General features: G+C 35.4%; 1 protein-coding gene across 6 annotated transcripts in view; it reads left to right on the top strand.

The window, feature by feature from the left end:
• DGKB (diacylglycerol kinase beta) overlaps positions 1-12857 on the top strand; it is a 298411-nt gene that overhangs the window by 83534 nt on the left and 202020 nt on the right. For all 6 annotated transcript variants that reach the window (XM_062508155.1, XM_062508139.1, XM_062508130.1 and 3 more), the window contains 2 exons: positions 2515-2631; positions 6901-6974. In XM_062508155.1, coding sequence (XP_062364139.1) covers positions 2515-2631; positions 6901-6974 — 191 coding nt within the window. The remainder of the gene's footprint in view (positions 1-2514; positions 2632-6900; positions 6975-12857) is intronic.

Below are 12857 nucleotides of genomic sequence, written 5' to 3'. Positions count from 1 at the left end.
TTTATGAGACCAAGTATCCATCTTTGATCATAATTATTAACACTCTAGACAATTCTATATTGTGAACATTCTTCTTCCTTCATTACATGATATATATGACCTAATCTTGCATTGTCTTTGTGAATCAAGCAATTATTTTGCTTATGGGATGGGAAATAGAAACTGGAGAAGGAATGGTAATGCAGCAATCATAGGACTAAGGCCAACTGAGGCTACTTACTGCTGTTTGTATCATGCTGCTATTTGTATCAACCCAATGTACAAAACTTAGCTCTAGGTAATTGTTGCTGCATTTTACTTGAGTCATTAATAACAGTGGGTTTGAGTATGGGTCTCTGCAATGTATAAATAGCTTTCTTCTAAATAGTAGCATGATATATGCAAGATTTTTAGTGCTTCACTTCATAAGTATGCCTCTTTTAAACATTTTTTAACTTCTTTAAATATGCAAACTCAGTGTGCTGAGTTGGTTACTTTCTGCTAAATTTTTCTTTCAATTATCACAAATGTGTCCTTTAGCATGAAATTTTCCTAGACCTTTTAAAATTTGCTCTCCATCTCTGATTTTTGTTAGAAATCACAATTTTTACTAGCTTTTTATCCGTTTTACTGACATCTGATTTGATTTTTGAAGATGTTGCAGTATTCATAAGCCAGATTTGGCCACAGTGTAAAACCGTATTTAACAGGTTATGCTTTCTTTTTATACAAAGTGGTAACTTTTATGGGTAATTATTCACAAAGTTGTTTAAAACCTCAAAGCAACTTCTTAAATTTGTAAGGAAATGTGAAACTTCCTTCCTACAGAAGTATCTTACTTGCTGTCCCTGGGACTAACCAATCCGTTGTGCAAAATGTTTTGTGTTGGTTTAAAAAGTTTATTCTCTTTGGGTGCCTCATCCTTTCTGAAAAGATCATCAAGTAAGTAAGTGCAGAGCTGGTGATTTCTTAGGCAGTGTTTTTGTTTCTAAGGTTAAGGATGAGTCAAATAGCTCTAATTGCTTTTACTGTTTTCTCTTCAACATAGTGATATTGCAGTCTAGAGTCTTGGACCTTGTCTTGCACCAACCAAGTTATACTCAAAGCATCCAAAACCTCTGTTAACTAATCTCTTAGGAATCTCACTGCATACGGACAGTTGTGTAGACTCCAGTTTTTTGTTTTTTTTTTTCCAGTGGCATAGGTTTGGCCATCCTTTTATACAAAATGTGGTCAGATTGTCTCAATTCCCCTGAGTACTTGGCTACCCAAAGTAGCCTAGGATGACCTGGACCTCTGTTTGCATCAGATCTAGGCTGAGACTCTGTAAGTCTCAGTTAAAGAAACTGATGATGATGTAGTTTTTACAGTCAGAGTCCACATTTGTATTAGAAGGCACTGTATTAGGCTGGGGGTTATTCCCTTACTGGCAGAATCTGTGTCAGTGCTTCTTACCAGTAAAAACCGCTCCTGAAAGAGTTTCATGGGTTAATTGCTACTACCATCCCCAAGGCTTTAGGGGAGGTAGCACAGAGATGGGTTTGGCCTGGTGTGGAATGTAAATGATAACATTTAATGAACTTGTTACTGAATGCACTTGCAGGGGGTGCACCAATGTCCTTCGTGCTCCTGTTCTAGTGCAGCAGCTTTGTGCCAGCCCATTCCCTTGACTAGTTTAAAGTCTCCTTGCACTTGTGAAGTGAGGAAAGTGGCTGGCGTGCAGTTGGGATTGCTGACACTGATTCTGTTTGATAAACATCTGCTGTCTTAATTTATGGTGCATTTTTTGGACAACCTAAAAGGACATGCTGGGTGCAGTATATAAATAGAATAAATGAGATACAAAGAATGAGAATACTTTTTTTTTCCATGCAGATTTATCTGAAATGGCCTGGTAACAGTTGAAAATACAATTGCAACAGTGTAATACTGACTTCTTCCTCTTTCAAATAACCATCTCATTGTGCTGTGTGTCAGCATCAAAAGTTGCCAGTGGCATAGAATCTGATGTAGACTGTGATTTTCTTCTGATAGAATGTACATGTTCTATAAAAAGCTACTCAGCTAGTTGATTATGCTTCATTTAGACCAAGGTATGTTTTGCCAGAGTGATAAAATACTCTGAGACATCCAACCTTTGCTAGTAGTCAGGATGAAATTTTGAAAAATTACTGATCTCTTATCAATATGCTTATTAAACAATCAAGTATGTTGCATGATTGGCTTTCAAGTTTCAAAATGTCACTCTGGTAATGTCAGGTTACCTTTTCACATCATTGCATTAATTTGTGTTGTGACTGCACACTTTTCATCCATCTATTGCCTAGTCATTATGGAATGTCCAGGCACATAGATAGATGTTATGTGAAGTGGCCAGACATTGTGTATTAACTTGACTGAGGTTTCATTTTCATTAAAGCAGAGTCTGACATTACTTGCTAGTCAAAAAAAAAACAATTACGTGTACGTACAGTCTCAGTTACAGTTGTATAGCATTGTATAATGTGTTAAAATGTTCCCTTTTCTCTTTTAAAGGAAAGACAAGCAACAGTGAAAAAAGAAAAGAGCTGCCCCCAGCAAATGAACAAACTAGGAGAACGGAACAAAATGCAAAGAGCAAATTCTGTCACTGTAGATGGACAAGGCCTTCAGGTGTGATTATTGTTATTTCAGTATTGAGCAGATGATTTTAGATATGAAGAGTGAGATACTTTTAAAGTGAAATATGCATTCACTCTTATAATATTTCACTTTTACATATTTAAAAAGGCAATAGGTAAAGTCTTCCATTTCAGGAATCCTATGTACACATCTACTTCTCATGTGATTGTTAAGATTTTCCTATGACATTAAGGGGGAGGAAGGACTAGCTCTAAAACACTTCTGTCATGGGGTGAAACTGAATTAGTTTATTTTGGTATCTGTCATGCGGTGTTGTGTAAATTTACATTATTAATCTGAGTCTGTCCTTACAAATGTTAACTATTCTCATTTGGACCTGTTAATTAATGGATGGAGTAAACTTCAAGGGTGTTATTTATCCAGATATTTCTGAGTAGGGTATTTGGCATATCAACATTAATGGTGGTGAGAAGCAATGTATTTCATTACTAGTATTATCTGTAATAAAAATGGAAGTTTTCTACTTGAACGAAAAACTCATGTGTGTGATGAGCTCACATTATTTAAGGGTGGTGACTTAGAGGCATGCCTGAACTGCTGACTTCTTTCCTTTGACATCTGAGTAGTTTTGAGTGAAATCAATGTCCATATGCAGGATACTGCTGCTTTATTTCCTCAGAACTTAAATTATCATCATTATAACAATGTGATAATCATTTAATATGCACAGTTGTCTGTTCTGTCTTTGATATGTTGCAATTGGGCTTCAGTAATAAGTTTCCATTACCACATATCAATTACCTTATGCCTCATGTTTATTTCATCCTGTTGTGTCAGGATAGGAAGGCTTATTGTATTGTTTTGTATTTTAGGTTAGTCAAACATTCTTGTTATGACAACCCAAGAAGGGAAGAAAAAAAAAAACCTGAATAAACCCAAAAACAAGCCCTAAAACCTATCCAGTCACTTGGCTACTCCACTGATGATATGATGATATAGCTGGATATTAGAGCAGTCATTATCCATTGCTTTCAAAAATCTTTTCCTGTACTTATGATTTTCACAGGCGTCATTGTTTTCCAGATTGCGTGTGACAAAACATGAAGCAAAAAATACTGGAGTCTTAATTGAAAGAAAGCTCAAGTTGTTTCTAATCAGTCACAATGTAATTAGTAAGTTCGTGCTTAAGGGAAAACAGTGTTTTCTAACTTCTGGGTGATGTTCACACAGTTCCAGTGAGACAAAGTATTCTAGATAGAGCAGTGTCTTTGGCATCTCCTTTTGGTTGCAGCACCATGTATCATTATGAATTTTGTGTTTACTCCAAGCATGAGATTACTTATGCTCATAGTTTATTTTCAGCTATTTTTTGTCTCTATTTCCCACTCAAGTGATACCATGCCTATGAGATAATACTTACCCTACTCAAAACAGCAGCTTTTAGCACCATGAACTCTCCAACAGAAAACTTGAAATTGTTATGTGTTCTGCTTTCAGGTGATAAAATTTCCCCTAAGTTTTTTAGTGTGATCCAAAACTTGTGTTCTATTTTCTCTTTCCAAGATGAATCAAAAGCCTGGGTTTCATCCTTGCTTTTCTTTATTACTGCTAGAGATGGAGAAAAAAAGAGTGGGGACAAAGATGGTAGAGTTATTGTTGAATAGATTTGAGGTGTGTTTTGAAGTGATTGGTGTTTTGTAATGACACATTTGTAATGTAGTGCATGACACAGTACTGGTAATCATGGTGATAACATTAGAAATAATTCTGCAGTTACGGCCCTAATTTGCTGATTATCCTGTGGTCTTTGTTTTTCACGGATGGATTAAATTTGTTTTGAATAGCAGGAACCTATTTTAGCATCAAATATTTAATTTTTGATTGGCATTAAAAGTTATAACCTGTTGTGAATGTAATTATTGTGAAGGCCGAGTGGACCTTGAAGGCTGTCCTACTGAAAAAATGAGATCAATGAGAGTGCTAGTGCTTTTCTTCCTCACGAACTGTGTAATTTTTCAACTATCCTCACAAAGATCTAAGATGCTATAAATATAACTGGTAATTAATGTTAGTATTTTGCCCAAAGATGGTCTGGAGAAAATGTTCTGTATCTGATCAAAGTATACTACTCTAATTCTCCCATATCTGGCATGCTACTCTGTTTCTAATACTCTGATTCTGCTGTCATGGTCTCATTTTAACGAGATCTTCAGTAAGCAAGGGTTTTACTTCAGAAAACTTAATTGGTATGTTAACTGGATTTGTTTGTGATCTAAGGTCCAAGGTAACAAAGCAAAGATCTTCGTACCACTGCTGTTAGACCTCTGTTTTCAATATGCGAGGAACTATATATGTGCTCCACCACTTTATTGTTTTTCCTTTTTACTGTAAGTCACTTGTCCTATAACATTGTGAAGATTGCCTTTAAATTGTGCTAGATTAGGGCTTGAAAATATTCACTAATTTAGTCTAAATCTTTAGTTGCATTTCATTATATGAAAATAATGTATGTTGTCTGGAAAAGTAATTTGGAAAAGCTGTAAAATTTTAATTAAAATTTGTTTTGGAACTGAGTGGGATACAGACTAGTTATTAGATTTATTTTTTTTTTGATGATCCAAACCCTTCTACTTGAAATAATCTCATGAGTCTTAAAATAAAAGATCTGAAATAGGAAATTCCATCACTTAGGTTTTGTTGAGAAAAAGATCAAGCCCAAACCTTCTTTCCATCAGACAGAGTGAGCAGATAACTTAGTGGCAGTGGAGGTCTGCATGACTTAAAGACAATTAATCATAGTTAAGCACATTCATCTTGCTTCTTTCTAGCTAACCAGCATAATGATCAGGATTATTATTTCTAATTAGAGGAAGTAATAGATCATGTATAACCTTAGGATGAGTCTCATTAATTAACCTGCGTCCTAAGGGATTTCAGTAGGTATTCCATCTCTGTCACAATGAGCACCATTGGTTTACACTTAGTTCACAGGAATAAACACCATGGGAATTGGCTAAATAACTAAAATTGATTAAAACAGTAGGTAAAAATTAAATATATGACAAACTTCACTGTATTCTGCAATTTGATGTATGTTTCAACATACAGCACTACTGTGCCAGGTGATACTGAATCGGTTTTATGCTAAGCTTAATACCATTGGATTTGTGGACTTTCCACTGTTTTTATAAATATTGAAACAGATTTGATTCTGTTGTTTTGTGAAATCATGAACAGAGTTTACTCACTAGTACTTAACATTTCCTGCTAAAAGTGCTTTTAGGTGCCTGTAAAACTCCTTTGCTAAGATGTTTCTCAGGTTCTGCCTGAAATTACACTTTGTGAACTCTTCAAATTTTGTTTTTTCAGGAATTAAGAGTAAGGATTTTGAGCAGGGCCTTTCAGTGTATCATTTTGAAACACAGATGGTCTGAGCTTCATCTCTGAAATTGTTATTGTTGACTTTGGAGATGTTGACTTTGAACTCTTAATATACTTTCAAACATCAGAGATCATCTGGTATAATTTTTTCATGTTCAAGTGTTTGGAGTAAAGGCAATGAACACACACATCTCAGAGTAACTGAAAATACAGACTAACCCTATTACTTAGAATGAAAGTGTTAGTTTGTAAAGCTAAAAATTAATGTGAATGTGTAAAACTTCCCATACACAAAAGAATTTTTAAAAATTATGGTAGAAGGTCCCTTCCTTCCTTCCTTCCTTCCCTCCTTCCCCCCCTCCCTCTCTCTTACGGTTTCTCCTCTACCTTCTCTACATTTTTCAGCTTTCTCAGGTGTTTAAAGGAATTCCTTAAGATTGTGGTTGCCACATTTTAAAAAGTGTCTAATTTCATATTATATCAAATATTGCAGGTATTCATTGCTGTAATTAAAAAAATCTCTTAAGTTCAATGTTCCATATAGCTGTAGTTGGCCTTCATAGTATAAAATAGTATATATAATTTCTCACCCAAAATGTTAAGGTTTTCTTTTCTGCTGACGGATATATACACACACACACATATATATATAGAGAGAGAGGTTATATATGTATGTATTTCAGTGGCATTGGTTAAAATGGCAACACAGTTGTAAAACAGACAGCATTAAAGAAGTCACTTGCAATTTCTGGCAAATTAATGAAATGAGAATTATTGCAAATTATGTTATTGCTTCCAGCTGGATTATATAGCATAACATAGAGTTTGCATTAAGCTTTTTGTTTTCTGTCTGCTATAGGAAAAAAATGAATGCAACACACAGCATTAATGAGTGGCTGTGTTATTCCCTTCTTTTAGATCACTCCTGTTCCAGGCACTCATCCACTTTTAGTTTTTGTCAATCCTAAAAGTGGTGGGAAACAAGGAGAAAGGTAAGGGTTTTTTCTTTTTCTTTTTTTCCTTCCTTTCTTGATTCTGGTCTGTGAAATGTTTAAAAATTAATTTTAAAAGTTTGTACATGAGGAAATAAATCCAAAATTTTATATTGTTATTCCGCACAGTTGAACAAACTATGTCCCTGCACCTACAAATTCTCCAGTTAAAAATAAGAGTTAGTTCTATAGAATAGTTTTGTTTCAAATTTTAAAAAAAAATAGCTGTAGTCAATGCATGGGTTTGTGTGATTTGCATGAAGATGTGAGCTGCCATATCTTGTATTAAAATTAAAAAGTGCTAACAGTTTTCTTTTAATCTGTGTAATTATTATACAGGCAGGCCGTAGTTTAAATTAGAAGCTGTATTCCATTTGCTAACGTATGATTTGCTTTTTAAAGGCTTAGTTGTAGAGGCTCTCAAGCTTCTTTATAAGATTTCCTTCAAAGAAACCTTTTGATTTCTGTAGATAGGAAGCATTCTAAAAGTCCAGTTGAATTATTAGAGTCCAATCACACAAACTTAAAGACATATTAATTTTACACATCAGTAATTACATAGCTTTAAATTAAAAATATCTGAGTTTATTTGTTTAAGTGTTAATGTATCAGAGGCCTGATAAGGTAGAGGTAAGGAGCATTCTCCTTCTACTCAGGCAGGAATGCTGAATTAGTTGCCCCCTAAACTGACTTTTCAGAGGATATTTCAGGATTCCAAATGCTACCAATACAGCAATTTTTGGTCAACCTATAAATCCTTAATTCTTACAGCCTAGTTCACCATGTCTGTGACTTCATGCTACCATGATAACTCCATGTCATGTCACCATTGCTGTAACTTCAAGCCTGGAAAAAGATTGTTGTCTTTTGGCCAGGATCCTGCTGAAGGTGACAACCTGTGGATACTGGTGATAATGGGTAAATGAGGAGCAAAAAAAGGAGGAATGCAGTGTGATTCTAAAGCCTGGAATCAAGCAAGTAAACTGTAATGGGTCCAGCTTTCCCTACCTCCTCCACTCTGCCTCCCTTAGATCACATCTTCCTGTGCCCCCTAAAAGGGACAAAATCCTGCATAGTTGTTAGGGTAGTTCTTAGAGTTAAGGAGCATTAACCAAAACTGTCTTTGTAACCTCTGAGAGAACTGGTTATCACTTGACCAGCTAAGTGTGTCGAAGGCAGTTCATTATCTTACAGATTAATTCTAAACGTTTTCAAGGACATGCCTTTGCAATTGTAATGTAACAGTGTGAGCCATCCTGAGTTTTCATGTTTCAGGCACAGGAGCCGTGTGAGGCAGCCCTGGTCTGCTGTGCAGTCAGGGGGCTTGTGGAAGGTAATCTGCACTGGCACTCAGCTTGACTTTTTATAGTACCAATATGAAGTGAGTAGATGAGAGATCCAGTCTGCAATTATGTAGGTGAGAGGCAGGTTAGAGAGCTGCACTTACACAGCTAGTTATAGCCTAGAAACAATTTAATGAAATGCTGTTTCACAGCTTTCAGTTCCCAGCTCATAATTGGTCTCAAGCGTTACTATCTGAATGGGCTTAATGCATTAGGGATGTCATTTAATGTTAGATATTCTCCAGGGTAAAAGCAAGTTTAAAATCTGATCCCCATCTCAAGCTTCTCTTCCTCTTCATGTATTGCAGTCAAACACTTCTCAGTTTACGTCAATGAAACTGTTACTGAGGCCAAAGAGATCACAGGAATTATTTGAATTTTAAAAATGGATGCCCTATACGCACTTCATTCACTAGTACCATTATCCACAAGTGTCATTACACAATTAAGTGTATAGCATGAGGGCAGGCACTAGCAGCTGAGTACAGTGAATTGTAAGAACCTCTTAAATTAGCTTTGATATCACACACACACAAAATTTTTAAATTGCATACTAATGTGTCAAGGTCACACTCGATATTTCTGTTTTAAGAGAAGCACATCAAAAGGTCAGCTGCATAGTCATGTAAACATATGTCAGGTCATTCACCATTAGGAGATAATATCTTACAGTTAGATCTAAAGCCAGATTCAAAAAGGTTAAAAAAAGTCCACATGTGACAAGGGGTTTGCACTCCATTTTTTAGGTGTTGATGTTTCATATCAATGCCAGTAGCAAAAACATAAAATAAGGATGTTAAGAGTGCACTGTAACTTGAATATTCAATTTAAGTGATGAAAACATTCTCAAGAGAAATATTATTGTACTGTTTTTAGGTTGCCTGGGTTTTATCTGTCTTTACAATCAGTAACCAGAGATTCCCATATATTACCTACCCTCCAATTTTGTGGCAGTTAGATGTTGTGGAAAGTAAAATAACAGGACATTTCAAGACATAAATTACTTTGTAAAATGCACAGTTACGGTGATTCACAGATTTTTTTTGCAGTTGGAGGGGACCCACAAGGATCATGGAGTCCAGGTTCAAGTCAGGCTTTGTGATTGTAGCAATTTTGTTGTAGTCTGGTCAGGTGCTGAGGGGGGGGGGGGGTGGGACTAGAGGATACACAGTAACACAAGATTTCCCCAGCAGTAAGGGGAAAAAAGATAGGAAAGCAAAGCAACCCACAACCTACTAATTTCTGTAGATCAGAATTTCATTATCTTGATTCATTCAGATTAAAAAAAAAATCTACTGAAAACTAGTCTTCAGTATTTACATAGGATTCTCTGTATTTGAGAGGTCACGATGAATGCAAATAAGATTTCTGATTGACTTTCATTGAACACAGAAAGGTTATTGGAGATTGTCAATATTCCAGTGTTCCCACAGTTACCCGTATGAGATTTTATGACTTACTTTATGGTAACCCAGCCCATTTCATTGCCTTTATCCTTGGAGAGAGTTTATGCATCCAACTGAAAACCAGTTGAATGAATGCACACTCCCAGTAATACATGGTCATTTCCTCCTATATTTGGTAATTTTTTTTAAATCTCTCAAGTGCAAAAGAAAATAACTGAGGATCACTTAAAGGTAAAAAAGTGTTTGGTTCTTTAGTTTTAGTTTTTAAATGTTCAAAAAAGGGAGGGTGGGAAACAAATGGATATGTAGAAAAAGTGCATTCAGAACACAAAAAACACATCCTCTACAACTATATCTTATCAATACATTTTTTTAAACTTTCATTATGTTAGAAATTCAGTTTTTCAGAATATGTGGCTATAAATGTGTTCTTCCTGAATGGGTTTCTATGACTTTAAGTGCTATGACTTTAAGATATAATTGCAAAATAAAGAATTATGACAATAGCCCCATTATATTTTCTTCTCAATTAGGAGATTAATAATAACCCATCATGTGAAACTCCAGTGTATTTACAGTTATTTGGACTTGAATGGTTTTGTTTAATAGACAATATATATGTTTATAATAGAATAAAAATATAGGTCGGTGTTATTAAGAAGAAAGTAGAAAAATAGAATTAAAGCTTTTGCATATTAGAAATGGATTTTAACTGAGCATGAGACTGAATAGGTGTTCATCAAATCCAGGCAAGTGGACTCCTCAGGCTGTATTGCACCATAAGATATTTGCAGTGGTTGTGCATGAAAATAGGGAGGTGCAGTTAATTTAATCAAAAAAATGCAGAACTTCCATTTCATTCTAGGGCTATCAGTTTGGGATGTCGGCATTTATGATCTGACTAATCAAGGCAACAGTTTTTAATAATCTGTGTGTAGAATACATATATATAGCACACCATTCACAAAATAGTTTCTTTCAAAATAAAGAATATACAACAAGCATGTAGTGCTTATAAAAGCTGTTGTTAAGGGTAATGTTTCTCACATAAAAGTCCTTCTAAATCATGCTGTTGTTTTGCTGTACTCATTACTTTGATTTCCACTTCCCCATTTTCCAGTTTATTTGCCTGACCAGAGGGTGAGTTTACACAATTGTTTCCTTGACAAATGTGCTGTTGGATGCACTGGAGATCAGCTTCCGTACACTGACTTTTCCTGCTGACTCCACGTTCAGTGTCTGCAATACAGGTTGATGATATTTTTAACCTTTGCTGTTTTCAAATAACTTGGGTTCATAGTAGCTCTTCCTCCTCACCTCTGATGAATCTGCCTTTCTGAGTTTTCATTTAGCATTGAGACAAAATATAAAAGCAGTTTCAAATTATCTTTTACAAATATTGTGTATCTGGGAGAGAACTCACATTTTTTATTTTAGAGAGGAGTCCTTGGCTTCTTCCTTGTCTGACATCAGGGTTAAAATAAACCCATATTAACCACATCTTTAATAGCCCCTGGAGGACTGAAGATGCATTCCCCAGTTGTGGCAGAAGGCAATGCCATGGCCAGCTTTTTCCACAGTGTAGCCAACTTTATTGCCAGTTTTGAATTGCCAGCTAGTTTCTGGCCGTTTATTTTTTTCTCTTCTTCAGGAGACAGCTTAATCTAACTCAGCCCAAGATGCACTCAAAAGTATTTTGCTCAGCAGCCGAGCTGTTTAAATATGATGCCTGCTCTTTTGGCTACTCCTGAGATAATTTTCTGCCTCCTCAGTTATGCTAGCAGACTATTTTGAGGTTTGTATGAGATCATGGGCATCGTTTAAAAAAAAAGAAAAATGACCATGAAGAAACTCCTCTGTGGATTTGTGTTTTAAACTGAGTATTTTTAGTTTTCTAGAATAAGCCTAAAAGTAGTTACAGAAGCACAGCTGTTTGTTGACAAGTGGTAATTTCATAAACTGGCTTCGTTCATGAAATTGCATTTCATCAAAAAATGTCTTTTGGGGCATTTCCCACCACACTACCTCATGGCCTTGTCAGCACAAATCTCCAGTCACAAGAAGCCACATCCAATTCCTTCCTCACATGGGGAAGCAAGGCATTCAGAGCCAATGTCAGTGTCACTGTTTGATGCTTTAGATGTAAAACTGAAAGGTTGAGTTGCTGTCCATTTCCTTGGTTTATCCGTGTCACCCTGTTAGGTCTGGGTACACCTTACTGTGAAGAAAACATTTTTAGACAGTTTCCAATATTTTTTTTTTTTTCTTTTTTGAGAATGTATGAATACAAATGAGACATCAACTTATGAATTTTATACTACTAGAATACATAAATATGTTTAATAACTTAAAGCTTGATGTGTCATTTGCAGTGACTCATTATGGAGAGATTGGCAGGTACTGATGTTCAACTGGTAGCCATGAATGGTATGCACTGAGTCAAGTACAATTCAGCGTAATCTCTTCATTATTGCAGTTGGACTTCTGAGTAGAAAAACCTAGCCTCCTCTTCATTAAGAAGGCTTTTATAGCATTTCACTGTTCTCAGACAACAGCACTGTTAGTGTAGGTAATGGCTAGTATGTTTTTTAGCACCAAACTTGAGGAAAATAACTCTTAGAACTTCGGGACTTTGTAAAAATACTGTTCATGAACTTCTTAATGTCAGCTGCACAAATTAAATTAGCATCACCTTTGACCATCTTAAATTCTACACATCTAAGAAGCAGATCACAGATGCTAACTATGAAACTACTTTTACATTTGTAAAATGGGAATATGTATATTGTGTTGTAAATATATTCTTAAAGGTCTGATTTAGTCATCATCACAGCCATCAACAGTGATGTGTGAATACTTGTGAAATGAAGTAATTTCATAGTGACTTTTCTGTTAGGAATGGCATCAGGAATATATTGTGTGAGTGTGGATAAAATGCTTTATGAAGCTGATATCACTAAATAATCGAGAAGTTAAGAAAATACTCCAATTTGGCAATTTTACACATAATTATGATTTTGTTTGTATTTAGTATTTTTACACACTTCCTCTCCAGCTACCCTGATAAATTATGCATTTCTATTAAGAAAAAAATATGAAAAACAATCCCTGATTGTACACATAGATTGTGTCTA

The sequence above is a fragment of the Cinclus cinclus genome, chromosome 1 (genome assembly GCF_963662255.1).
Source record: "Cinclus cinclus chromosome 1, bCinCin1.1, whole genome shotgun sequence".
Taxonomy (NCBI): domain Eukaryota; kingdom Metazoa; phylum Chordata; class Aves; order Passeriformes; family Cinclidae; genus Cinclus; species Cinclus cinclus.
This window is presented reverse-complemented; position numbering and strand designations above follow the sequence as displayed.